This window comes from Somniosus microcephalus, chromosome 14 (genome assembly GCF_052327205.1).
Source record: "Somniosus microcephalus isolate GS21.2 chromosome 14, FLI_Smic_1.0, whole genome shotgun sequence".
Lineage (NCBI taxonomy): Eukaryota > Metazoa > Chordata > Chondrichthyes > Squaliformes > Somniosidae > Somniosus > Somniosus microcephalus.
In genome coordinates this window covers 83,146,172-83,173,250 of record NC_141000.1, presented here as the reverse complement: position 1 = coordinate 83,173,250, position 27,079 = coordinate 83,146,172, and the positions used below count along the sequence as shown (strand labels likewise).

Genomic DNA, 27,079 nt, shown 5'->3' with positions numbered 1-27,079 from the left:
CAAGAGTTCTTTTATGTTCAAGTTTATTCAGTAGTATATAGGGCAATTATACAAGGCCCTGGTGAGACCACACCTGGAGTATTGTGTACAGTTTTGGTCTCCTTACCTACCTCTGGGGTAGAGAAATAGGAGCAGGAGTAGGCCATTCGTCCCCTTGAGCCTGCTCTGCCATTCAATAAGATCATGGCTGATCTGATCTTGGCCTCAACACTTTCCTGCCTGTTCCCCACTCCGCTGTAGTTCAAAAATCTGTCTATCTCAGCCTTGAATATATTCAATGACTCGGCCTCCACAGCTCTCTGGGGTAGAGTATTTCAAAAATTCATGACCCTCTGAATGAAGAAATTCCTCCTCATCTCCGTCTTAAATGGGTGACCCCTTATTCTGAAACTATGTCCCCCTAGTTCTAGATTCCTCCATGAGGGGAAGCATCCTCTCTGCACCTACCCTGTCAAGCCCCCTCAGAATCTTATCTTTCAATAAGATCACCTCTCATTCTTCTAAACTCCAATGAGTATAGGCCCAACCTGCTCAACCTTTCCTCATAAGACAACCCCTTCATCCCAGGAATCAACTTAGTGAATCTTCTCTGAGCTGCCTCCAATGCTAGTATATCCCTCCTTAAATAAGGAGACCAAAACAGTACGCAGTACTCTAGGTGTGGTCTTACCAACACCCTGTACATTTGTAGCAAGACTTCCCTACTTTTATACTCCATCCCTCTTGCAATAAAGGCCAACATTCCATTTGCCTTCCTAATTACTTGATGTACCTGCATGCTAACCTTTTGTGTTTCATGTATGAGGACACCCAGATCCCTCTGTACCGCAGCATTCTGTAGTCTTTCTCCATTTATATATTTTGCTTTTGTATTCTTCCTACCAAAGTGGATAACCTCACATTTTCCCACATTATACTCCATCTACCAAATTTTTGTCCACTCACTTAACCTATCTATATCCCTTTGCAGACTCTGTGTCCTCCTCACAACTTGCTTTCCCACCTATCTTTGTATCATCAGCAAATTTGACTACAGTACACTCGGTCCCTTCATCCAAGTTAATAATATAGTTGTAAATAGTTCAGGCCCCAGCACTGATCCCTGTGGCACCCCACTAGTTACAGGTTGCCAACCTGAAAATGGCCCATTTATCCCGACGCTCTGTTTTCGGTTAGTTAGCCAATCCTCTATCCATGCTAATATATTACCCACAACACCAAGAGCTATTATCTTGTGCAGTATCTTTTATGTGGCACCTTTTTGAATGCCTTTTGGAAATCCAAATACACTACATCTACTGGTTCCCCTTGATCCACCCGGCTTGTTACATCCTCAAAGAATTCTAATTAATTTGTTCCCTTTCATAAAACCATGTTAACTCTGCTTGATTGTATTATGATTTTCTAAATGTCCTACTACTACTTCCTTAATAATGGATTCCAGCATTTTCCCAATGACAGATGTTAGGCTAACTGGTCTATAGTTCCCTGCTTTCTGTCTCCTTCCTTTCTTGAATAGGGGCATTACATTTGCGGTTTTCCAATCCGCTGGGACCTTTCCAGAAACTAGGGAATTTTGGAAGATTACAACCAATGCATCCACTATCTTTGCAGCCACTTCTTTTAAGACCCTGGGATGCAGGCCATCAGGTCCAGGGGACTTGTCAGCCTTTAGTCCCATCAGTTTGCCTTGTACTTTTTCTCTAGTGATAGTAATTGTTTTAAGTTCCTTCTTCCCTTTTGCCCCTTGATTTTCCATTATTATTGATATGCTTTTACTGTCTTCTACCATGAAGACAGATACAAAATATTTGTTCATAGTCTCCGCCATTTTCTTGTTTCCTATTATTAATTCCCCAGTCTTATACTCTAAGGGACCAATGTTTACTTTAGCTACTCTCTTCCTTTTTATATACTTGTAGAAGCTCTTACTGTCTGTTTTTATATTTCTTGCTAGTTTACTCTCAATCTATTTTCTCCATCTTTATTATTTTTTCAGTCATCCTTTGCAAGTTTCTAAAAATGTCCCAATCTTCGCAACATTGTATGCCTTTTCTTTCAATTTGATACCCCACAGTACAGTAATGATACTGTGCTATTAATATTGCTTTCTGTCTTAAGCAAATGTTGTGTTAGCCAAGCAATTAAAATCTCTTTGTTCTATGCAAAAAAAATACTGTTTCTTGGAAAGGGGGTGGCGGGGCGGCGGGGGGGGGGCGCGGCGGGAGTGCATAGGACATGAATGAGTTTTGGTGGCTCAGCAAAAAGTTTAAGAACCACTGGTCTATGCAATTGATCACAGTGCAATCGACTGCATAAGTTAAGATGGTATTTTACTTTTAAAAATTGTTCTTTTTGTACCTAACCCTAAAGCTCGCAGACATGCTGCACTGTAGTACATGTCCATTGCCTGCCTAAAATATGAAAAATATCCTCACACTGGAAAACCGGCCAGGGTCAGGGGTGAGTTTTTGGGCAGATAGAACTCCCGCCCTGATCAAGATGTGTCTGGATTACCCCAAAGTGGAAGATCCCAGTTCCATCTGTAACATGCTGTAGATAACACTGATAATTTTATTTTTGGCTTAAAAAAAGATTATGACTCACCCATGTAATTGAAATCTTTGGTACATCATTAAATATGTAAAATGTTTCCGCATAAAACTTTCTTCACAACAAAAGTAGGAAATAGGTTATACTTTTGCTAATACAAATGTGAGATATTTACTTTAAGTGATCCCTCACGCATGAAAGGTTCATTGCTTTTTTCTTCTTCTTCCATTTCTGTTTTGGTTTGAACTCTTGGAATACTCACTTGAAAAAGAAAAATGACATTACAGCGCTAGTTATAACCTACGATTAAGAAGAAAGAACTTTATAAAGTACTTGATCAGGTGCTCAGGATGTCCCAAAGTGCTTTATAACCAATGGATTACTTTTGAAGTGCAGTCATTATTGTTATGTAGGCAAACATGACAGCCAATTTGCACACAGCAAGGACCAATGAACAGCAAATGAATGAATGAATGAATGACTAGATAAATTGTTTTTAGTTGAGGCAGGATTTTATGGCCAGGGCACCAGGAAACCAACTGTTCTTCTTCAAAAAGAGCCATGGGATCTTTTAAATCTATCTCAGTTTGCGGGCCTTAGTATAACATTTTCACTGAAAAAATAGCACCGTCAATGGTACAGTTGTCAGCCTACATCACCTGCTCAAGTACGTACTGAGTCTTGAACCAACAACCTTCACACTCAAGAGGTGAGAGTGCTACCAACTAAGCCAAGCCTCTGGCAAGGAGTCTTGTCAACTTTGAGCACAGTGGAAATTTAGGCATGCATGGCACATGATTTACCACCTATTTAAGTAATGGTCAGAAAATCATGCGTCATGTGCCTAATTGTGATCCTGGCAAGCAACGTTCCTGTCTGGAAGTGCAAAGTCAGAAAAATGCCATTATGGTCTCCAATACAAATGTTACCCATTTACTTTTGGCATCTACTGGGGATCAGGGATGGGAATATAAAATTGGTATGATGCCATATCCTTGCCCACTTTTACCCAATTTTCCATTATCATTTTCAGCAGACAGTGGAACTGCATGCCCTAAAATGAGACAGTAATAATGTGGTGACGTCACAGGCCCCATTTTCTGTCATTACCACCTATTTGCAATCATCAATAATCATGCAGATATACAATGGGCGTTCTGAGTTACTAGATGCTGGGAAAAGGCGCAAGTAAATTTAGAGACAGCCAAAGATATAATAAAAAGATTGTGGGATCAGTTTTCCTGAGGTCAGCATCTGGGAAATTCTCCAAATGCAAAGGTCAGGAATAAGGGGATGGAGACCTATTACACTGAAGGGGTATTGCAGGCCTGCGCTTGCAATAAGGTGCAGGCCAAGCACTGCCATGGTAATGAGGTGGGATGTGTTGTGTATGTACCTTTAAGAGAATAACTGGTCTCAGACTGCAATACTGGCAGTGACCACCCCTGTATAAAAGGCGCTAGAGAGCCTCTGTTGGTTTTTTTTCGTTTATGCCTTTCACCAGTAAAGACTTGTTTGTTTCTCTCCTGCTAGTCCGTGTCTCAATCATTCACGGACTTAACACTGGCGACAAGTTAGAAAGAACTTACCTGCAACTCAGCAGCAGCTCCGACGACGTTGAAGGTCGGAAGAAGAAAAAAAAAGTCCATTGAAACTCGAGGAACGGGCGTCGACCGTCAATCATCGGGTTCAAGGCTTTGCAGGAGCGACTTTCCAGAGCCAGGCTGGGTTCCTCGGTCCGTGGTTTCCCAGCTAATCGGGCTGGTGGCAGGTAGTGCTCTGATCCTTCCTGGGCTGCAACGGGGCTGGGCAGCGAGTCGGGAAGCAAGGAGAGAGAGAGAGGGTGGAGCATACAGGGCGCGGCCGGTGTTTCGAAGCTGGGCAGCGTTCGGACCTCAGAAGAGGGAGGGAAGTGTTCCAGAGGGTCCGCTCCACGACGGGAAAGTAATAAAAGAAAAAGAATACGCGCAAGAAACCGTGGAAAGCAGCGCTAACAACAGCGGGGAAGAAGGAAAAGCGCGGGAGGCGCCATTTTGTTAAATCAGAGAAGAAGGCAAAGCGCGGGAGGCGCCATTTTAGATTTGCAAGATGCCGAAGACTGGCTGTATCACTGCTTTTGATAATACATTAGAGGACTGGACCACGTATGTGGAAAGAGTCGAGGTATATTTCGAGGCAAATGAAATAGCGGAGGGGAAAAAGGCATCAATATTGCTAAACGTAATGGGCGCTAGAACGTACGGCCTATTGCGGGATCTGATTACTCCAGCCAAACCGAAGGCAAAGAGTTTTAACGAAATTGTTGCTGTTCTACAGGAGCACTTAAACCCTGCACCGCTGTTGATAGCAGAAAGATTTAAATTCCACAGGAGAACTCAGCACAAAGATGAGAGCAATGCTGAGTATCTTACGGAACTACGCAAGCTATCAAAGCACTGCCAGTTCGGAGCAGGACTGGCAGATACCCTACGGGACAAATTTGTCTGTGGACTCCTGAGTGAAGGAACACAGAAGAAGTTACTCGCAGAAAAAGAGCTGACGCTAGATAAGGCTTTCAGCGTGGCAGTATCGTATAAAGCAGCAGTCAGGGGAGCTGCAGAAATTCAACAAAAACCACAGGAATACGGCACCCACGAAATGACACGGGGATTTGCAAAATGTTATCGCTGCGGCAGAACTAACCATGACCAGAAGGACTGCTGGTCCAAAGACAAAATATGCAGACAATGCGGGAAGATTGGACACATTGCACGAGTTTGTAGGTCTGGGAAGAAGACCAGCGACAACAAAAAGGCTACGAAGGAACCGTACAAGAAAGTACAAAAGATGACGGACAGTAGTTCCGAAGACCAGATGAGCGATAGTGAATCCGAGAACAGGAGATTAAGCTGTCTCAAACTTCACAATGTAATCGCAAAAGAGGATCACCGAACCATTTGGGTCACCCTCACGATAGCAGGGTCCCAAGTTAAAATGGAATTGGATACAGGATCAGCGCTAACCGTCATGAATCGACGAGACTATGAGCGGCTATTTTCACACATACCCTTGAGAGAGACATCCATCGTCTTGACGACGTATACGGGGCAAAAAGTATAACCCAGAGGAAAAATAAGGGTGCCTGTCGAATACAGTGGCAAGAAAATACAGAAATTGTATCTTTACATACTGCCAAATGGTGGACCACCGTTATTGGGACAGGAATGGATCAGGAAGATAAACTTAGATTGGCATTCGATTCATGCAGTGACGGTGGACGGTAAAAAAGATGAAGACGTCACTCCTGGACGATTGTCAACAATCTTAGCTAACGCCAAAGAGGTATTTCAACAAGAACTGGGCACGCTTAAAGGCGTAACCGCCTCGTTAAAAATAGAAGAGAATGCAGTTCCCAAGTTTTTCAAAGCGAGACCGGTACCATATGCAATTCGTCCAGCCGTCGAGGCAGAGCTGGAGAATCTGGAGAAGGCGGGCGTGTTGTCTAAGGTCGACTGGAGCGAGTGGGCGACACCCATCGTTCCTGTCATGAAAAAAAATGTTAAGCAGTAAGTCCGGAGAGCCAAGGAAGATTCGCATCTGTGGGGATTTCAAGGTGACGGTGAACCCTGTCCTTCACACAGTACAATATCCTCTTCCAAGGATAGAAGACATCTTCGCCTCACTGTCTGGAGGGAAGCGTTTTACAAAAATTGACCTAGCACAAGCATATTTGCAGATGGAGGTTGAAGAGTCCTCTAGGAAGTATCTCACGATAAACACTCACAAAGGTCTTTACCAATATCATCGATTGGTATTCGGAGTAGCATCGGCTCCGGCGATATGGCAAAGAGTGATGGAACAAGTCCTGCAAGGGATTCCGGGGACTCAGTGTTACTTGGACGACATCCTTGTAACAGGTGAAGATGACAGTGAACACCTTAACAACCTAGAACAGGTGCTCACTAGACTATGGGAACATGGGCTGCGAGCCAACCGCCCCAAGTGCGAATTTTTTAAGAAACAGATATCGTATTGTGGCCACGTGATTGATGAAGAGGGATTACATAAGTCCCCTGACAAAATTGAAGCGGTTGTTAAGGCCCCAGCGCCTGAAAATGTGTCGCAACTGAGGTCATTCCTCGGGTTGGTGAATTACTATCATAAGTTTTTGCCGAATTTGTCCACAATTCTGCATCCACTGAACGCCCTGCTACGAACGGGGGTAGCATGGAAATGGAGCGATGATTGTAAACGTGCTTTTCAGAAGAGTAAGGACTTAATCACTTCGAAGGAAGTATTGGCTCACTACAACCCAGCACTGCCAATCAGGCTGGCGTGTGATGCGTCTCCCTACGGCATTGGGGCGGTACTGTCACATAAATTCCTTGATGGGTTGGAGAGGCCGATAGCTTTTGCGTCACGCTCGTTAACTTCTGCCGAGCGTAACTACGCCCAGATTGACAGAGAGGCCCTCAGCCTAGTGTGGGGGGTGAAGAAGTTCAATCACTATCTGCACGGTCAAAAATTTACTCTACTAACCGATCATCAACCTCTTGTCTCCATTTTCAACCCTCAGAAGGGCGTACCAATAATGACAGCACAACGGCTGCAGAGATGGTCCCTTTTCCTAGGGGCACACCAATATGACATCGGGTACAGGGGAACTAAACAGCATGGAAATGCTGATGGATTGTCACGTCTACCGTTGCCGACGGTGGAAGAAGAAGACCTTGCAGTGGATCCAATGGAGTTATTCCACTCGACCATAGTCGAATGTCTCCCTGTGATGAATGCAAACATAGAAAAGGAAACACGGAATGACCCGACACTATCACGGGTCTATGATTTAACGGTGAAGGAATGGCCAGCACATGGCGAACCACTGCTGCCAGCATTTTCGTCAAGAAGAGAACAGCTGTCAGTGTGCAGAGGAACCTTGATGTGTGGATCCAGAGTAGTAATTCCACCTAAGTCGACGGATAGAGTGCTCAATGAGCTTCATGAGGGTCATCTGGGTGGGGTAAAAATGAAGAGCTTAGCCAGAGCGTTTGTGTGGTGGCCGGGAATCGATAGAGAAATCGAAGAGATGACCAAGAGCTGTGCAGGATGCCAGAAGGTCCAAAACGCCCCACCACAAGCTCCTCTGCATCCATGGGAGTGGCCCTCATCTCCATGGCAAAGGGTGCACATTGATTTTGCTGATCCCTTCATGGACTCGATGTTTTTAATTGCGGTGGATGCACATTCAAAGTGGCCAGAGGTAATAAAAATGTCCTCAATCACCACGGAAAAAACTATCGCAGTTTTACGAACCATATTCGCCAGGAATGGGCTGCCTGAACAGATTTGCTCTGACAATGGACCACAGTTTGTGTCTGAAGAGTTCCGGAGGTTCTTAAAGAACAATGGTGTTAAGCATTACACATCTGCCCCATATCATCCAGCCACTAATGGATTGGCCGAGAGGTTTGTCCAAACATTCGAGAAGGCTATCAAGGCAATGTGTAATGAAGATATACCCCTACAACACAAGGTGGACAACTTCTTGTTTGCCTCCCGGAATGCGACACATGCGGTTACCAACCAAACTCCAGCCATGATGTTCTTCAATCGAAGACTACGATGCCGCTTGGATTTGGTTAAGCCAAACGTCCGAAGAGATGTGGAGAACAGGCAGTTTCAGAATATGAATGAAAGGCCGACCAGGAGTTTTAAGATAGGTCAACCAGTTTTGGCCCGGGACTACCGCACTGAGAAATGGCAGCCAGGAACGATTTGTACACGACAAGGACCTCTCATGTATACCGTGGACGTTGGGGAGAGCATTGTAAGACGCCATGCTGACCAGATTCTAGAGTCACTGGAAAACGTCAACTCCACACCACGATCTGATACACCTGGTAATGAAATTGACGTTCCAATTGCAGCTACCGCAGAACCGGTAATATTGGAAGCAGATGAACCAAACAACGACATTGATTTCGACTCAACATTGCTAGAAGAACCTGATACTCCAAAGAGGCGTTATCCAGACAAAATCAGGAAGCCTCCTCAAAGACTGAACTTATAATTGCTTAAACTTAACCAATGTATCTAGCAACAGTAATTGTGATTGTAATTCGTTATCATTAGTGTTAAATGAATGTTATGTACTGTTTATCTAAAAGGGGAGGAATTGTTGTGTATGTACCTTTAAGAGAATAACTGGTCTCAGACTGCAATACCGGCAGTGACCACCCCTGTATAAAAGGTGCAAGAGAGCCTATGTTGTTTTTTTTTCATTTATGCCTTTCACCAGTAAAGACCTGTTTGTTTCTCTCCTGCTAATCCGTGTCTCAATCATTCACGGACTTAACAGGATGGGGCATTCTTGGCCTTCCTGTCTCAAATTCCTGTGGTTCTGTGCAGTATTACTGCAGTGGGGCTTGCACCTGGACCTGCCTCAGATCAGAGGGTCTGAGGAGGCCAGGCAGCAAGGCCAAGAAGTCCCAAAAGGTAAGTGGCCTCATTTTTTTGTTAGGACCCTATTGGATCTTTGGTCTGGAGGCCTTCCAGCTGTTGTTGTCCAACAGCAGGCTTAAGACTTTGAGGCCAGCGACTAGTACTGCAACTGCAGGCTCTTGTGCCTACAGCTGTGCTTTTGTTTCCCACCCCAACCCCAAAATCCCTGGCACAAGGCCCTGCCAGAAGGTGGGCCTGTACTGTAAATATGAGTGGGCCATGTTAGTGACCTGGCCCACCAAATTTGAACACACAGGTAAGAGCTGTTTTGGTACTTTGGCAGGGGAAGAAACCTGATTGGAGTGGTTCAAACATGAAGTTCTGGGAAAGATGGGCACGAATTTCGGAGGCAACACGTTCAAGGACTTTGGAGAGGAAAGGGAGGCTGGAGATGGGGCGGTAGTTTACAAGGACGGAGGGGTTAAGGGTTGTTTTTTTGAGGAGCAGGGTGATGATGGCAGATTTGAAGGAGAGGGGGACAGTACCTGAGGAGAGAGTACCGTTAACAATATCAGCTAACATGGGAGCCAGGAAAGGAAGTTGGGTGGTCAGCAGTGTAGCGGGAATAGGGTCGAGGGAGCAGGAGGTGGGTCTCATGGACAAGATGAGCTCAGAGAGGGCATGAGGGGAGATCGGAGAGAAACTGGAGAAAGGTGCAAGTTCAGGGCTAGAGTAGGGGGGGGGGAACCTTAGAGGAAGTTTGGAAGAGAGGGAAGTGGCAGAGGCAGCTGATTGGATGGTATCAATCTTAGTGACAAAGGAGTCCATGAGCTCCTCGCACTTGTTGTTGGAGGCGAGGGTGGAGGAGACAGGGGAGAGGGGTTTAAGAAGACAGTTTGCAGTAGAGAAAATAAGCTGGGAGTTATCTTTGCATTCCAGAATGATCCTGGAATAGTAAGCAGTTTTCTTCGGTGTAGACAAAGGTTTGTTGAGAACGCCTTACCCTTTAAGCAACGCACTATTTCCCTCCAAATGCTAAGTCCCATTTAGAGGCATTTCATCACTGAGAACTCCAGAGTCGTGCAAATTGTTAAACCCTAAAAATGCTCTGCCTTCACAATCCTGTCATTGAAGCTCCACTGTTAAGTGTGTACAGTAATACCAACATATCAGCATACTGAAGTTAACTCAAGCAATATTTTATCCATATATTTCCAGTAGACACTGAACAGCTAATGTTCTTACATTTAAGGTAATTGTGTTTTTTAAATGTTTTCGCAGTGAAAATTTGACATTAGTAGATAGCATTACATACTGCGTGGTTTATTTGCAGAACCAGCTTTTCCCTTCTTCTGTTTCTCAGAATTGGATGGTAGGGATTCTGGAGATACATCAGGTGGAGAGTTGAGTGATTTCAGGGCCTCCAGCTCTTTTGCAGCTAGCTCAGCTTGGTATTTGGCTTCCTCTTCTTCCACCCAGTCTGAGACTGAGTAGGCAACATATTCCAAATAGTTTCTGTGCGAAATGGAATCAGGTATAACAAAATTACAAATTCATACTGTATCTAGAAATATGGATGAACTACTTTAATGTTACTTGAAATGCCAGTCCATCCTCATTATAATATAACTTTCAAGAGATTGTTACTTCTTTTAAATCTGAAGATAAAAGCGTAACAATTCCAGTGTTGTTAGTGGTGTAGAAATGGAATGCAGACTCTTACCCAACTATTCACGCACCATTTCTGTCTGAACCTCCCCTGAATATAATAATGGTAATTGCCCACCTGTAATTTGGGAGGGGGCTGGGAGATCGCATTACGTGCCTGAAGCTATGCAGGTATATAAAGGTCTGCAGAAGCCTCCTAAGGTGGAGCAGACCAGTAGTAGTACCTTGGAAGGTAAAGTGACTGAAGGGTTTATTAGTACATCACATGAGAAATAGAACACTGAACAGAAAAACTGCTAGATTCTGTGATGCAGCAGTAGAGGTCCTGTTGCACGAGAGGTATGCCAGGAGGGCTGTCCTTTTGGAGTTCTAGAGCACCCTGCAATGCCTGCAGGAAGTCAATGAAAGACTATGGGCTAGATTTTCGGGGAGCCGTCAGGCGGGGTTTCAGGCGTGTGGGGGGGGAGGGGGGAAATCCCGAATTTGGGGATCCCGACACCATCCCGCCCAAAACCCCGCCCCACGTAAGTTTCAGGGGCGGCGGATACCCGCCCTGCACTGGGACCCTCCGAACCCAGGCGGGAAGGGATTAGTGCCAATTAACTGCCTGTTAACAGGTAGTTTTTAGCCTAATCCCTATTTTGAGGGGTTTCGTGTGGGTTTCCCGACGGCTCCAAACCACGCCAGGTCGACCGTCGGGTTGAAGGAGTTGGAGGGGTCGCGATGTTGGCGCTCAGGTGAATGATGGGTGCATGAGTGCAAAGGTAAGTGTGTTTGGTGTGTCTAAAGTGTGTAAAGAACTTTTACTTACCTGTACTTGCCTTAACAGCCTTTCTTCCTGTAGCCGCCGGGAGCGCATCACTCAGCCGGAACTGAAAGCTGAATGGCTGCGATCTGTCAAAAGTGACAGCCTTCAGTTTTGAGTGCCGGTGAGAGTTCTAACTGAGTCTGTGCAGATTGACTCAGCTTAGAACTCAGAGTGTCAGTGTTTCACAGCCTCAAACAGCTGTGAGACACTGATATTTCATCTGTCAAGAACTCTTGACAGATGAAATTTCAGTCTGTGACGTCACCTGTTGCCGGGTGGCCTTTAATTGGCCTGCTGAGACCGCTGGGCGGGCTCAACAAGGTCAATCAAGGGAAAATTGCGCGGATTGGCCGGACGTCGAAGTAGGCGGGTCAAAAACCCGAAAGGGGAAGTCCCGCCTTCTTCCCGACAGGTTTGGCAAAATCTACCCCTTAATGTCGTTTTCAGTATCCAACAAATCTGGATCCATGCAAGGAAGAATGTGTCAGAACCGAGGAGAACTGTAAAGGTAAGGTGGCCCAAAAGTGCCCCATATCAAATACCTAGGCCAAGAATGCAAGCCACAAGCCGTTTCCTCTCAACCTGTTGCACCTTTACGGTTACTCCATGCAAAGCACTCAGATAACACAAGAACACTCTTGTTGCTTATAATTCATGCCTTTACCATTGCTGGTACATTCATTTCTTATAAGGCCCTCATATCAAACACCCTAGCAACACAAACATGATGGCCGGAATCTTTACCTTGGAGTTGGGTTTTGTGCGTGCGGGGTGCGTAGCGGGTCGGAAATGCAATGTCTCAGCGACTTTAACTTAATGGCCCCAATTGAAAGGCTCGTGTGCATTTCCCGGTCCTATTAAATGGAGCGGGTCTGATGACGTCATCGATGACTTGTTTTCAGAGCTGATATTTAAAGCAGCCTTGCACTCAACTCATTTGAAGGTTGCTAGATGAGGGTGGAATCTGACATACAAAGGCCTGAGTACTATTATAAAGTAGGAAGGATGGATAGCCAAAGGCAGAGGGCTGCAACACGGTTTTCAGATGTATCCCTGCATATTCTATTGGAGGCAGTCAGAGCACGCAGGGAGTTCCTCTTCCCTGCTGATAGGCGAAGGAGACCTCCAAAAGAGACCAAAAGAGCCTGGCTGGATATAGCTGAGGAGGTCAGCAGCAGGGATGTGGTCAGGAGGACATGGATCCTGTGCAGGAAATGATTCAATTATCGCATGAGGTCAGGAAAGGTGAGTGCAATGCCACACTCACCTTCATCCTGATGTGCCTGCCAACACATTCCCACCACTCTGCCTTCCCAAGCCTACTCCTGCACATCATTCTTCACACCAACATACCTTGCACGTCCACCCACCCCTCTCTATGTACATACTCACATCCCCATCTGACTAACCACCCCTCACACTCGCCCTCATCCTAATGCAATCATAGCAAGTAACACCACAGAAGGAGACCATTTGGCATTGTCACCCCAGTCCCTCATAGTCACCCTCTACAGATGTAACCCATCCATTCCTTACACTCATTCCATTGCTCACTCAAACTTCTCTTCTTTCCCTCCTTGCAGGAGAAAAGAGCCCAGAACACGTGGGAGAGACAGAGAGCCGGAGGTGGCCCTCCAGTCTTCACCCAACTAACAGCAGCAGAGGAGGGGGCTGTGGAGATCTTGGGAGTTGGAAAGATGCTGGCAGTGGAAGACGGAGAGAGGGGGACATCCCAGCAACCTGGTGACAGAATCACATCTCAAAGCCACATGGCATACAGCAGTCACTCATTTAGTGACTGATGTCAGCAGCCAGTGAAATGCCATTCTGTGCATAATGTTAATGTTACACACTTATTATAACACTTCTAATTCATCCCTGTACTCTCCCACAGGTCCATCAACTGTCCCCTCCACTGTCCAGCCGGAGGAGGAAGACGACGCCTCAGAGGAGCCTCCAGCCTCTGAGGGTGCACCGTCAGCAGGCTCAAGCACACCCGGCAACAGCGCAGATATGCACAACTTGGTGGGTCCTGTGCGCCATAGAGTAGAGTTGTCACCTGGTGTCTCACAACTCACAAGTGAGCAAGAGCAGGTGGTGTTGACAGGAACAGCAGTGGAGACTCCTTGCCGGAGAGCGCAGGATGCTCCAAAGTCTGCTGAGCTGCATGCAGACGCTGAGCCTTGGGGGGCCATCGAGAAAGAGGGTGATCTTGGAAGGGCAGCAGCAACTGCAGGAGGCTCTGACATCTTTTGCAGCCGCGATGTCTGCAAATGTGCAGAGAATGGAGGAGTCCATCTCCAACATGAGCAACACCATGTCGCAGGTGATGGTGACGATGTGCAGTTCCATGGAAAGGATGGCCACCTGCATGGAGCAGCAAATGCGCCACTCACATGAGCACATGCTAGCTGTGGACAACAGATGGCAGGCACTCATAGACCTCCTCTCAAGGAGGGATAGAAACATAGACTTGAGTGTTCAGCACCCCACTGCTGTGCAGCAAGGTGATCTCCAGCTCCTTGCTAGCAGGGAAGTGCAGGTGGCCCATGAAAGGGATGATGGTGAGAGGGAACATGGAAGTGGGGGCACTGCTCAAAGCGCTCCCACTTCTCCCCCGTTGCCTCCCCCTCAGTCAGAGCCCCACCTGCTTCCTCGGATCCCGATGGCCGAGTCTACACCTGTACAGTCGCAGGAGGAGCAGACTTTGGCGGGGCCGTCACAGGCTCCAAAACCCAGAGGATGTCTGCCAAAAGTGTCTAACGAGTCGCAACAGGGAAGTGAGCAACCTGCCTCTACCTCTGCTGAAGCTACAGGGGTTGTACCTCATAGAAGCACTTGGAAAAGAAAAATGACACAAAAGTAGACGCACCGGGTATGCACGTGAGTGTATCAAAAAATGTTAATGTTAAGTTTCAATTATTTTGATGATCCACATAAATGTTTTTCTTTGCACCACTTTCGAGTCTTGTCCATTTTGCCTCAAACCTTGGAAGTGGCTTTGTCACTTGGAGTGAATGGTGATGCATTAGTTAACCTTGAGCACTGGGACTTTGGGCAAGAGGAATGGCTTGGTCATTGTAGGGATGCTTTATGGGGTTGTTGGGGGGGATCTTAGTACAGCATGTGGCAGCCATGTGGCTGCATTGGAGCAAGTTAAATAAATCTGGCTATGATGAGGCCATCCCGGGCCTCCTGGGCAGCAATGTGCGCCGCTGCTGGTCCCATCTCCACCTCAGGTTCCTCCTCCTCGTCTTCCACCTGCTGCTCCTCCTTTTCCTCCTCTGAAGAGGCTGTGCGATGTGCGCCTTGCTCCTTCAGCAGCTCCAATCCTCGCTGCTATGCTATGTTGTGCAGTGCGCAGCAGACAACAATGATTCTGGAGGCCCTGGCTGGTGAAGGGCTCCTCCAGATCTGTCAAGGCATCTGAAGCGCATCTTCAGCGTGCCTATTGTTTATTCCATGACACATCTGGTGGACATGTGACTCTCAGTATAATGCTCCTCGGCCTCAGTACTTGGCGTCCTCAAGGGTGTCATGAGCCATGTCTTCAGTGGATAGCTCTTGTCTCCAAGCAGCCAGCTGGTAAGTCTGTTTGGGGATGCGAAGAGCTGAGGGAGGGTGGACTGGTGCAGAACGAAAGAGTCATGACAGCTGCCAGGGAATCTGGCGCACACATGCATAATCATCTTTTTATGGTTGCAGATGAGCTGCACATTGAGGGAGAGGAAGTCCTTGCAGTTCACAAACACTCCTGATAGACACGAGTGCAGTCGATGGCGCCCTGCACCTGTGGGAAGTCAGCCAGAGTCGCAAAGCCGAGTGCCCGCTCAGCAACACTGGCCTCATCAGTGGCAAAGTTGATACGTCTGACTTGTCAAACATGGCATCGGTGATCTGGTAGACGCATCTGTGGGCTGCTGACTGCGAGATCCCGCAAATGTCTGCTGAAGATCCCTGGAAGGAGCCTGAGGCGAAGAAGTTACAGCCACTGGTAAGGTGTGTCCACCAGGACCTCTGGGCAGCGCGTCCTGTTCCAGCAAGCTACAAATGTCTGCGGCGACCTGGCGCGATAGCTTGAGCCTCCTGAAGCACTGCTGCTCAGTCATGTTGAGGAAGCTCATCCTTTGCCTGTATACTCTGTGCTGGGAGTATTGTTACCCCACCCTCCGCCGCCCCCCCCCGGCGCGCTGCAGCCCTGTGATGCCCCCCTCTCTCCTGTGGAGCATTAGGTCATTGAGGAGAAGGCTACTGTTGTGGTTGCTGCTGTTGTTGGTGGTGGGCCTCATTTTGGTCTGATTCTGAGGACCAAGGTGAGACAGTATAAGTGGAACCCATGCTGATGTAGTAGATGGCAGGTAAAGTAGCAATCATAGGGCCAACCCTCAATGATGTGATAGTGAGTAGCAATGTGGCGAGAGTGGCTTCCCAGGTTTCAAAAATGACCTGCAAGCTGCTGACACCCAAATCTGTGGACAAAATGGAGTGAGCAAGAGCCTTTCCATGAGGCAAGTAATGAGGTGTAATGTTGGAGTATTTATGTGCTTTTCCCAGCTCTCAATGAATGAACTCGCCACTGGCCATTGAGCTTCTGCCTCCCCTTCACAGGCGAGATACCCAACATCCGTGAATCCCGTGCTCCTGCAGTTAAAGTCAAAAGCTGGCGTTAAAAACACTCTTAAGGGTCTCTCAACAAGCATTTAATGATTTAAATGAGGTTGCCCACCTCTGCCGATCAGGTCCAGGTCATGCCTTCAAAGCCACCCAAGTTAAATGCATGATGCAGCGGGATGATGGCGGATTCCCGACGTGCTCGTTATTTCCGGGATTTTTACTGCCAACCCGCTCCCAAACCCGCACGCTCGGCAACGGGAAAATTCTGACTGATGTATTCAAATGCACACATGATGGCCACTTCAGTGTCACTATCTATATGCTTTTCAAACTTACATCATCTGAACAATATTTTACTGTTTGTAGACCAAATTAGTTCACAATAGGAGGCAGCAAACCGTACCAGACAAAGATCCACTAATCTAACGCCACTGACATCTTCTGAGGAAGTCATGATGGACATCATCGATTATGAGCAGATACAGGGAATGGGGCAAGGTGAAGCTGGAAGCTACTCCTCAATTGTGGGTTAGTACCTGTTTCATTTGTTCTGTCCTTCATTCCTTACTCTCTCACTTAATGTCATAGAGGTATATACTCAAGCGCAACAGAAAGTGACACAGTACATTACATAAGAACATAAGAAATAGGAGCAGGAGTAGGCCATTCGGCCCTTCAGGCCTGCTTTGCCATTCAATGAGATCATGGCTGATTATCTGCCTCAATTCCATTCACTGGCCTTATCACCATATCCCTTGATGCCCTTACTAGTCAGAAAGCTATCGACTTCTGTTTTGAATATCTTCTTCTTAGGCAGTCCCTCGGAACCGAGGATGACTTGCTTCCACATTAAAAATGAGTTTGCAGGTGACTGATGAGTCCAATGCGGAACCTACAGTCTTTGTCACAGGTGGGGCAGATGGTGGTTGAAGGGGCGGGTGGGTGGGGTGCTTGGGTTGACGTGCGCTCCTTGTGCTGCCTGCTCTTGGCTTCCGCTTGCTCCCAGCGAAGAGACTCGAGGTGTTCGGCGCCTTCCCGGATGCTTCTCCTCCACTTTGTGCGGTCTTGGGCCAGGGATTCCCAGGTGTCGGTGGGGATGTTACACTTTTTCAAGGAGGCTTTGAGGGTGTCCTTGAAGCGTTTCCTCTGCCCACCTGGGGCTCTCTTGCCGTGCCGGAGCTCCGAGTAGAGCGCTTGTTTTGGGACTCTCGTATTGGGCATGCGGACAATGTGATCTGTCCATCGGAGCTGATTGAGCGTGGTCAAAGCTTCGATGTTGGCCTGAGCAAGAACACTGACGTTTGCTGCCCAAACATCAAGCCTGCTGTAATTTGTTGTTAGAATGCTGGATCATGCATGATTAGTTTTCTGCTCAGAATGAACAGGATTAAATAACACAGACATACATGATGGCGCGCCTTTCTGCCCGATCCCCATACAAACCACGAGACACGACAGAAAAAAAAACTGCTCGACAACTAATTTCACGATCTGTGCTCAGACAAATCCTGCTGATGGTACCGATGCCACTGGCATAAAATTACCACTCTTATGTTTAAAAATGTACAGGTTACACCTCTGGTGAAGCTAGTTCAGTGCTGAACTCAAAATTATACACAAATCCTATCCAAAGCTTCTCTTAACACATCTCTGATCTGGAGAAAGTTAATTTCAATAACCTACTATTTTCACTTAAACAGAAAACCAGGTCTGCAGGAGTACACACCTGAACCCAACATCAGAGTGAAGGGCAGCTTCCCAGGATTGTTTGCACTGGTGCTGTTTGTTCATGGGGTTATGCAAGACCAGTAGTGTAGAGTTGTCCTGTCTGTAGTAGTATGTATCCACACATCTATAAAATGGAACAGCTTCCTGAAGAACCTGAAAATATACATACTGTATGGTTATATTGTTAAAAATGGAAACAATGGTTGTAATTTTCTTTACAGGTGATGCCAGATTTGTATAATTTGCTTTACTTCCAAATACTCTTCATTCATCGTCAATGCAAAACTTTACTTCCACATGTAAGCCTGCATTCCTTCCGAGTAGAAATGCGTGGTTTATAGGAAAGTCTACCACATGGCGAACAATTTGTCCCTAAACTGCAGGGTTTACACTAGAAGTAATAGTGGATACCACCATATACTCGAAATGGCAGAAAGACACCACATTGACAGACTGTGTAACTTAGGCTAAAACTACTCATTGTAATGCATTTTTAAGATGTAAACTTTTGCAGAAGCAAGAATAAATCAGTGGATTAAATTAACCATAGAGAACTTACTTCTCACTAGTACTTTAAAACTGTTTGAGACAAAATGACAAAGCATTTTGAGATACTTAGAATCCTTTAACAATTTAATGTGGTACTTACCTCGGCCTCTGCGGAGGTATACCTCATCGCAGTGAATTAGATATGTGGCTTTCAGCATTTAACTAAAGCAATGGGAGTAGCTGTTGTACTTATCCTCAGCCTGGGAAATCCTTGCATATAATGCTATCAATTGAGCCACTTTTAAAAGATGAAGGATGTGGTTGAGGTACATCTCAGGATTGATATGCAGCGCTTGCAAAGCCACGTGTGTGCAGTCGATGGCACCCTGCACCATGGGGAAGCCCGATATCCTGGCAATGTCACATGTGCGCTCCTCCTGCTTCTGTGTTCCGAGAGAGGACAATGAAGTCCCTTCTCCTGGAGTACAGAGCCTCTGTGACCTCCGGATGCAGTGACGGATGGCGAACTGAGAGATGTTAGCTATGTCTCTGGCTCCTGACTGGAAGGACCTGCTAATGAAAAAACTAAGGGGATGGTTACCTTGAGGGCCAATGGCAACACCGTCGTCGCCCTGCTCTGAGGTTGCAGATCTGGTTCCAAGAGGTGGCAGAGTTCTGTGCCCACCTCCCTTGGTGAAGCGGAGCCTCCGAATACACTGCTTCTGGCTTAAGTGCAGGTAGGAGAAGTGCTCTCAGAAGACCCTAGATGAGTAAGGTCTCCTGCTGAGAGCCCGCCCTCCTTTCCTTCTCCTCCCTCTGCGAGCATCTTGTCCTCTTCTTTGCTGCCTCTGCTCCATCTCCCTGTCCTGCTCCAGCGCGAGGGGGACTGCAAGTAGAGCCCCCATGACTGGGAGCAAGTGGTCTGAACAGAACCCTTGAATTCAGAAGCAAAGCCTTCTCCACTTGCAGCACCACTCCCTGTCAACTCACCAACTTTAAATAACTGTAGAAAGCTCCAAACGGTTGCACAAGCTTACACAGAACCAGTAGAAATCAAAAAGCAAGTCACCTGCAAGTTGTTGATGATCTCTTTATATACCGCTGGCGGGGGGTCCCTCGTGCAGCTGAACACACGTTTGCTGTGCATGATTTGGAGAGGGCGTGCAGTCGAACGGCGACGTCCAAAATAGCAGGACATGCGTCAAATCAGCGTTGCACGCTTGAGGCGGCTGCCATTTTTTGTCGAAACCAGCCTTAACAGCTGAATTCCGTGGCCAAAGACTTAACCAAAGGTAGCATTTCCTCGTTGAATATCAAAGTCCACCACTCTAGGCAGGCAGATGTAGATTATGTTACTCAGGACTTCTCATCAAGACAAAGAGATTCTTAACAAAGATGGCCTCCAATTTAAATATTCCTGCACTTAGGCCTATCTACAGATTCATATAAAATATATAACAAAGAAATTCTTATAACTTGAAACTAGATAGATCTTGTTCTATCAAATAGATCTCTGTAGCATTATCTATCTTATACATACTTAAAATAACCAGATCATGATTCAGAAAACATGATATGGAAATTCTGTACAGCTAGAATATGTCAGTGCCATTTCTCTTCATTTTCTATTATAATCTCACTTAGCAGTGCTTTGTGCTAATATTGTGTGCTGTTTTAGCTGGTTAAACTGCACCAGCATGTTTGGGCATACTTGGGCATCCCTAAGCATTGATTCTTGCCAACCTCGCCTAAGCTCTCTGGACTTAGTTAACTGGCATATGAAATGTAGGTACAGAGCATGCATTGCATATAAGGCAAAGAGAAAGTTTACTTGGGTGGATTTCTTAGTAGCTTGGTTTGGAGATTCTTAAGCATGATGATAGGTTTACATGCCTATTAAACACCTACCTGACCAAGAAAAAAAAAACTGTAATTCATTTGTTAGTAATATTTAAAATACTTCGATTTAAAAAAAAATGGTTTCTTGTACAGTTTTACTGGCTACATCCCTGTGATCTCCGAGCTCTGTACATTTTCCTCTTTCAGCTCTGTAATTTAAAAGGGCGAGACCTCACAACCCAATGTTGTGTAATGGCTATAATAATGTAGCAAAGAGTGTTGCTGCTCCCATTGTTAATATAGCATTTCTAGATGGGGTAATTTTGAGATTACTGGTGGGAACCTTTCATGCCAAAACTGCATATCAGTGATGTCATAGTTGAGGTAGCTCTGTTACAAGGGACCAGTAAAACACAAGGGCCTAGAAATTTGTGAGTGCTCAATTTCTGGTGCTTGGGGGACGAAGGGTAAGTACACCGCGACAGAATGGTGAAGTCAGAGGCTCCTGCAATTTTGGGACTCAGAACTCATTGCCATAGAGCTGGCGCAGTGCAACGTCCAACTGGCGAAGATTGGAGGAAGTGCAAAGAAAAATCGGGTCAATGCTAGCGTCACACTGGCCCTCAGGTAAGTGGATCCAGATGTCAGGTTGGGGCCTCGATCAATGGTCAGGTGTGAAGGGGGGAAAGAGTGCGATCAGGGGTCAGGAGCAGCAGCGAGGTTTGGGTCAGGTCCTTTAATGTGGGGTCGGAAGGAGCACTCCTCCTTACACATTCAGGTAAGTTACTTACCTTCTTGGTTGGCAGCTGTTCCACAGGGCTGGTTTCTTTGAGTGCAGCCCTCAATGGTGCTGGCTGCCTCAGGGCAAACCAATGTTGCAGCGGGGACCTCAAGCAGATGTTAGGCCCCTTATTTGCATATGCAAAGGGTCCAACGCCTGCTTCAGGTGTGGGTAAAGGATGCCTCTTGCTTGTCCTTACCCAATATGGTGGCCGGAAAATCTCCGGCCGGAAGTGCATGCTCACTTCCTGCCTGCCATTTTGGGGCCTTAGTGGGCCGCGTAGTGTCTGAAAAACAGAAACTACGCAACCTAATTTCTAGGCCAAGAGTTCTGCACCCCTTCCAATTCAAGGCCCACTGAAGAGCTAAGTTCTTGGCCAAAGTTCTCTGCTCCATGCACCAAGTCAAGGCTATTGAGTTTCTCTGCTTCTTGCTTGCTCCAAGGTCCAAAATATTTCTATGGTGATTGGATTCCTTAAGAGAGAAGTAGAGAGCCATGGCTTTGTGCAGAAAAAGATCAGTTCTGCAGCTATGAGATGGTTGGAGCCCAAGTCTCCAGAGAAGCTGAGAGAAAAAGAAAAAAAACAGACAGATGGACAAGCCCAGAACAGAAGCATACAGACAGAATGTAAGACAGAGAAAAAAGAGAAATACAGAAAAGGAGATTGAGGCAAAGTCTGAATGAAGAGAGATACAGATCTGGAAATGAGAGTGAATAAGAAAGGAGGGAGAGGAAGGCTGGGAATATCTGCGGAGCTACTTCCACTCCATCAGCGTAGCTTGTACGGAAGTGTGGTGGACATCCCGTTTACACATGCCTGCCATACTTCTGGAGAGGTTCTGGTGGTGGAGCAGGAGCAGCTCCGAGGAAATTCCTGATCAGAGGGAGAGTGAAAAACTGAAAACGTATTGAAAGGGAGACAGAAAGAAAAGTTGAAAAAAGGAGTCAGAAATTTACAGGAGAAAGGAAAGGCTTTCAAATTTTTTTTTGACTTTGAACAACACCACTTGAGATAACTTAATAATTACAGGACTGACATTCCGCTTGGTGCACAGTGGTAATACAATCAGAAGTGCACAAGATCATCTCGCATTGCAGAGGTGTGGATTTTCTGGTACATTTCGAGATCCTTTAATTGAAATAATGTTTCAGTACTCCTAGCACTGATTGGGCTGTGTGTTGGGGCAAGGAGGCCAGCAGGGGCACGATAACTAGAGCTGCTGCATCTTAAAAGGGCATCTGTGCTTTCTATGCTGTTAAAGTGCACAGTTTGTCAGTTCTTTCTGCTGGATTTGGAAGATGTCAATGGAGACTACAAGGTGGTTCAGAGAGTTGAAGCAAAGGAAGGTTGCTCCCTTTGAATTGGAGGGGCTCCCTCTGAGGAGGTGAGCTATCTGGATTGCATGGAAATAGGTCATGGACTTGGTAAATGCCATTGATGTGGACAAGATATCTTCACACAGATGACAATGAAGTTTAACACAAAGAAGTCTGCCAAGGTTATTGGCTGCTGAATTTACCTCCTTTCAATTCATGTGGGACACTGCATTAAATGGAGGGGGTGGATCAGCCACAGCAATGTCATCACTGAAACCTTGCACTTTGGGAAATGCAGCAGTGTAGTGAACTTGCATAGGTATATCATGATACTGCTGCTGTTCAACAGGAAAAAAATTGAAGTTTTGGTCCTGCTGAACAATGCACCAGTCACCTGTTTGACACATCTGTGGACAGCAAGCTAGGTGAAACTATAGGTGATCTACGTGCCTGGAAGGAGCAGTAGCCATAAAAGTTGAAGGCTAGTCATCTTGACCGTCTCTGGCAGTGTCATCCCCATGCTGGAAATTGGCTGGAGGCCTGAATGCAGCAGATATTAACTTATCTCCCTACTGATCTTGAGCTTCTGGAGACAGTTCCTTTTAGTCATTGACACTTCAGCACATAATCTACGCTGACACTTCTCCTTCAGATGAGACATTATTCCAACGCCATGTCTACCATGTCAAGTGGATGTGGAAGATCTCATGGCCACTATTTGAAGAAGAGTTCTGACCACTATTTATCCCTCAACCAACATCATATTTATCCCTCAACCAATATCTGGTCATTTATCTCATTGCTGTTTGAGGGACCTTACTGTGCACAAATTGGCTGCCACGTTTTCCTACGTTATAACAGTGGTTACGCTTCAAAAGTACTTAATTGGCTGTAAAATGTTTTCTTTCTTCTTTGACAAGGCGGCTTGCACAGGCCTGTAGATACAGTTGGTACCATAATGGCAGATATGAGCAGTCTAGCATCATCTAATTTTCTTGGCATGTCTCCATTGATCTCCTTAGTACAAGTGCATAAAACCTCATCATAAAAGTAATTTGGAAGCAATCCTCAGGTTTTACTTAAGATAGTGATGATTGGGTTACCTGTATCAGAACAAGTGGATCATGCTGCTCGGCAAACCACCATTCCGTTAGTGATCGGAGCTGCAGCTTTTGTATATCTTTTATATCAATCTTCAGGCTGTCAGGTTTATCCTAACAGGAATAAACACAATGCGTTTTTTCTTCAAATTCTCTCTCTTGATGGAAACTAATCATATTTTAATAAATGGATTGGAATATACAGGGAGGATAAAAATTGTCAGTGAACTACAAAAGGCTATAATTCAATTGTAATTCTTGAAACACCAAAAATGCCTGACACTGAAGCTGGAAATATTTAAGGACGCCAGCAGAATTTGAGACTGCTTTAAACTTGTTGTGAGTTGTTTGCTACCGAGCTACTGATTTCTTTAGCCTTTCCAGGGACATTAAAAAGTTTTTGCGGTTCAGGTATTGTCAAGCTCTGGGGACCACCAAAACCTAGGCTCGTCAGTGGAGCCTTTCCTGCATCTACAATCCAGCCGTGCAAGTTTTTATAAGCGTGGTCCAACCAAAATGGCAGGCGAGGCTCCCTCCAAGACTATATGGTTATAAAATTACTCATCTTGCATTTAATTTAAAAATAACATAAAAGAAACAGCATAGAACAGCAGAAACATATCTGGGCTTTTGAACAATGGGAGTGATTCAGTGATCCAGCTCTCCCCATGGCAACAGGCACTTGCAGGGGGCGCACCTTGGAAAATCCTGGACTGCAAGGCTGTGATTTCCTAAGATGTGCTCCATGTGAGTGGTGGTCCATTTCAAATGCTGGATTGTGGAATCACTCCCAATGTAAATAAAGCAGTGTACCTTTTACATGCCCTTTTCCAGTTTTTAATTTGTATTATTATTTATAATTGTACCTTTTTATTTTCAGCATCTGCTAAACTATCTTTTCTGTTTTTCATATCACCCATTTCAGAAGTATCTTCAAACTGCACTGAAAATTAATTTAAGAAGATCTTAGTTGTTGTATCTTTGGACACGGTGAAGGAGTAATTTTACAAATTTGCATTACTGACGAGAGGTTTCATCTGCTGGTCGTGCATATTGGAAATTCAATGCACATTGCCCATGATTTTCCAACCACCTCATGGTCAGTGCTGCCTGAATTTCCAATATGCGCTGCTCGTGGGCGAGAGTCCCGGCTGGCAGCATGGGCTTGCAAAATTACCCCTCAAGTGTACCTTCTTTACACTCGTAAGTGCAACTAAACGAGAAACAGCATAAACTAAGTTACAGCAGATGATAGTGAGAATCCCTGTGAAAATTGCACCCAATCCTACCCACTGTGTGTATGAAGTCCAGAGACTCAAAATGTAGTCAATGCCAAGGCATTACTTAGAGAATAACAAATCTACAGAATCAGTTGGTCAGTTTACAAAATCTTTTACATTTTAAGCTCTCAAATTCTGTCTACAGTGTCTGACAAACATTTTTTTTAAAACATAGGGCTAAAAATTCAGTTTGGGGCGCCCAGCTCGCCTGGGCGCCGGAATTACCGCTGCGCGCGGAGCCACTTGCGCCATCGGGATATTCACTTTCAGTGCCCCAAGTGGAAGCCGGCCGCTAAACAAGGGTTTCGGCGCCCCGCTTGGGGCGCTGAAACTGAATATCGGCGCGCAAAGTGCCGCAGCGCCACCCGCTGCGGCACGGCAGGCTGCGGTACTGCAGGCCTTCCTCCCACTGTTAAGGGGGAGGTGCCTGCAACAGCGCGATCCCCGCTCGCGAGTGCCGGCAAATGAGCCTGGCACCAAGGAGAAGTGCCGGGCTCTCGGGAAACAGCCAGCAATGCTGGGGGGTGGGGGGGGTGGTAGGAGGCCGGGGACGGAGGTGCGGGCAGGCGGCCGCCGAAAAACCGGCCGGCCGCACCTCCACCTTAACTCGCCCCACTACCGCCACAGGTAGGCCCCTGTGTACCGGTCGCTGTTTGCGGCCGGCGCGGAAGAGGCGGCTGCGACCTAATATGGCGCTCGGGGCGGTAGCGGGGCGCTGCGCACACCGATGACGTCATCGGTGGCGGCGCAGCGCTACAGGCTAACGCCGCCAATAGCGCCCCGCTAGATATCGCGGTGGTTGTGGCCAGAGGCGCAAAAGCCCTCTTTGGGCGCAAACTGGTGGCGCAGGCCACTGAATTTCTAGGCCATAGACTTTGGGACAGTACTTTATTCCCCTTTTGTGAACCCTATAAATGAGGTCTAAAAAGGTAGTGGCTTATACCTGAACAGGGTAGTTCCATGGAAGACATGCTGTTGTCCCTTGAACTGCTACTATTGAACCTGCGAGAGCATGATTCTGTCTCCTCTGAAATTCTGGTGAATAAATCTGCTGGAAAGAAAAACAATGAAAACTCAGCAATTGACTATAAAAACTTAAATTGTCTTTTTTCAACAAAGTTATCTCAGAGAAGTTGAAAAGTCGTATTTGACTTGTTGTCACAGTTCATCTAAAAAAAAAATTCTTGTTACTTTTACAGCTCCTAAAAATGTTTTCCCTGAGGGTTGTACTTTTCATCGACACAGGGAGGAAACAGGTGTTGATTTTAAAAGCATTGAAAAACATTGAAGAATTTACAGGTGCCCCAGAAAATGCCAGTAACATGGAGTTAAACAGTCTGCCGGGGTGCAATGGGGTGGAGGGAAGTTTGGATAGGGTCATAATTGGGGGGGGGGGGGCGTCATTAGGTTACAGTTTGGGAGAGCAGCTGCAGCAAGGCTACAAAGTCAAGTTGAGTGTCATGGTGAGAAGGAATCTGTTCACAGAGGAGGTATCGGCAACATGGAAGGAAGCAGTAGAAGGGAGGGAGCAGAGATCTTGGAAGTCCAAAATGGGTGGCGCTGACAAAATCAGAAACTTTTATAATGTTAGGAAAGCATGCCTGACAGGTGTGGCAAAAAAAAGCGACAGGAAGTTCTTACAAGAAGTGTCACTTGACTGGAAGTGCATGTATACGTCTTTTAATACATTTCTTGCAGATAACTTGTGGTGTCGCTCATGTTGAGTCAAGACTATATAGTAAAGCATGACATTTGAAGTGCGACAGCTAAAGTATGACACTGTGGCGTTGCCACATTGGGGAAACACTGTGTGTATGTAGATAAACCTGTATAATCCCCTTTTAACTGCTGTATTCCCCTCCCCCCGCAAGACAGTTGCAAGCTGAGAGGAATAAGGCACGTTCAGACTTGCCTGCTGCTGAGAGAAGGAAAACCAATCAGGTTCCAGCAGGTGACCAATCCGTGAGTCATCACAGGTTCGCGGGCTTCACGAATTCAGTACTGTATTGTGAGAGTTGGAGTAAAGACCTATTTCTTGTAGCTCGCTGTGTTGCCTATTTCTTTATGCGGGAGACCGTAGTCCCCCACATTGGTGACCCCGAATGTCGGCGGCCGAAGCCCTTGACTCACGCAGCCCTACAGAGGCCAGCAACGACCCGATGGCAACCAGCAGCAGCCTGATGTCGGCCGGCGCCGCGTCCTTGAAGCTCCCCACCTTCTGGGAACACCAAGCACCAGCTTGGTTCGCGCACTCGGAGGCCCAATTCACCCTTCGCAGGGTTCAAGACGATGAAAAAAGGTACCTCCACGTAGTCTCAGCACTAGCAAGCTCTACCGCCGCCGAAGTTCTCGACCTGCTGGGGAACCCACCACAGACCGGCAAGTACTCAACCATTAAGGGCCGCTTGCTGCAGGCTTACGGCCTGTCCAAGGAGGAGAGGGCCCGCAGGCTCCTCTCACTACCAGGCCTCGGCGATTCTAC

General features: G+C 46.4%; 1 protein-coding gene across 1 annotated transcript in view; it reads right to left on the bottom strand.

Annotated features, from left to right (window-relative positions):
- spag17 (sperm associated antigen 17) overlaps positions 1-27,079 on the bottom strand; it is a 348,837-nt gene that overhangs the window by 161,540 nt on the left and 160,218 nt on the right. Inside the window, 6 exon segments of the mRNA XM_086006806.1 lie at positions 2,729-2,814; positions 10,289-10,488; positions 17,790-17,944; positions 23,321-23,431; positions 24,184-24,260; positions 25,541-25,648. Of these exon segments, the coding sequence (XP_085862932.1) occupies positions 2,729-2,814; positions 10,289-10,488; positions 17,790-17,944; positions 23,321-23,431; positions 24,184-24,260; positions 25,541-25,648 (737 nt within the window).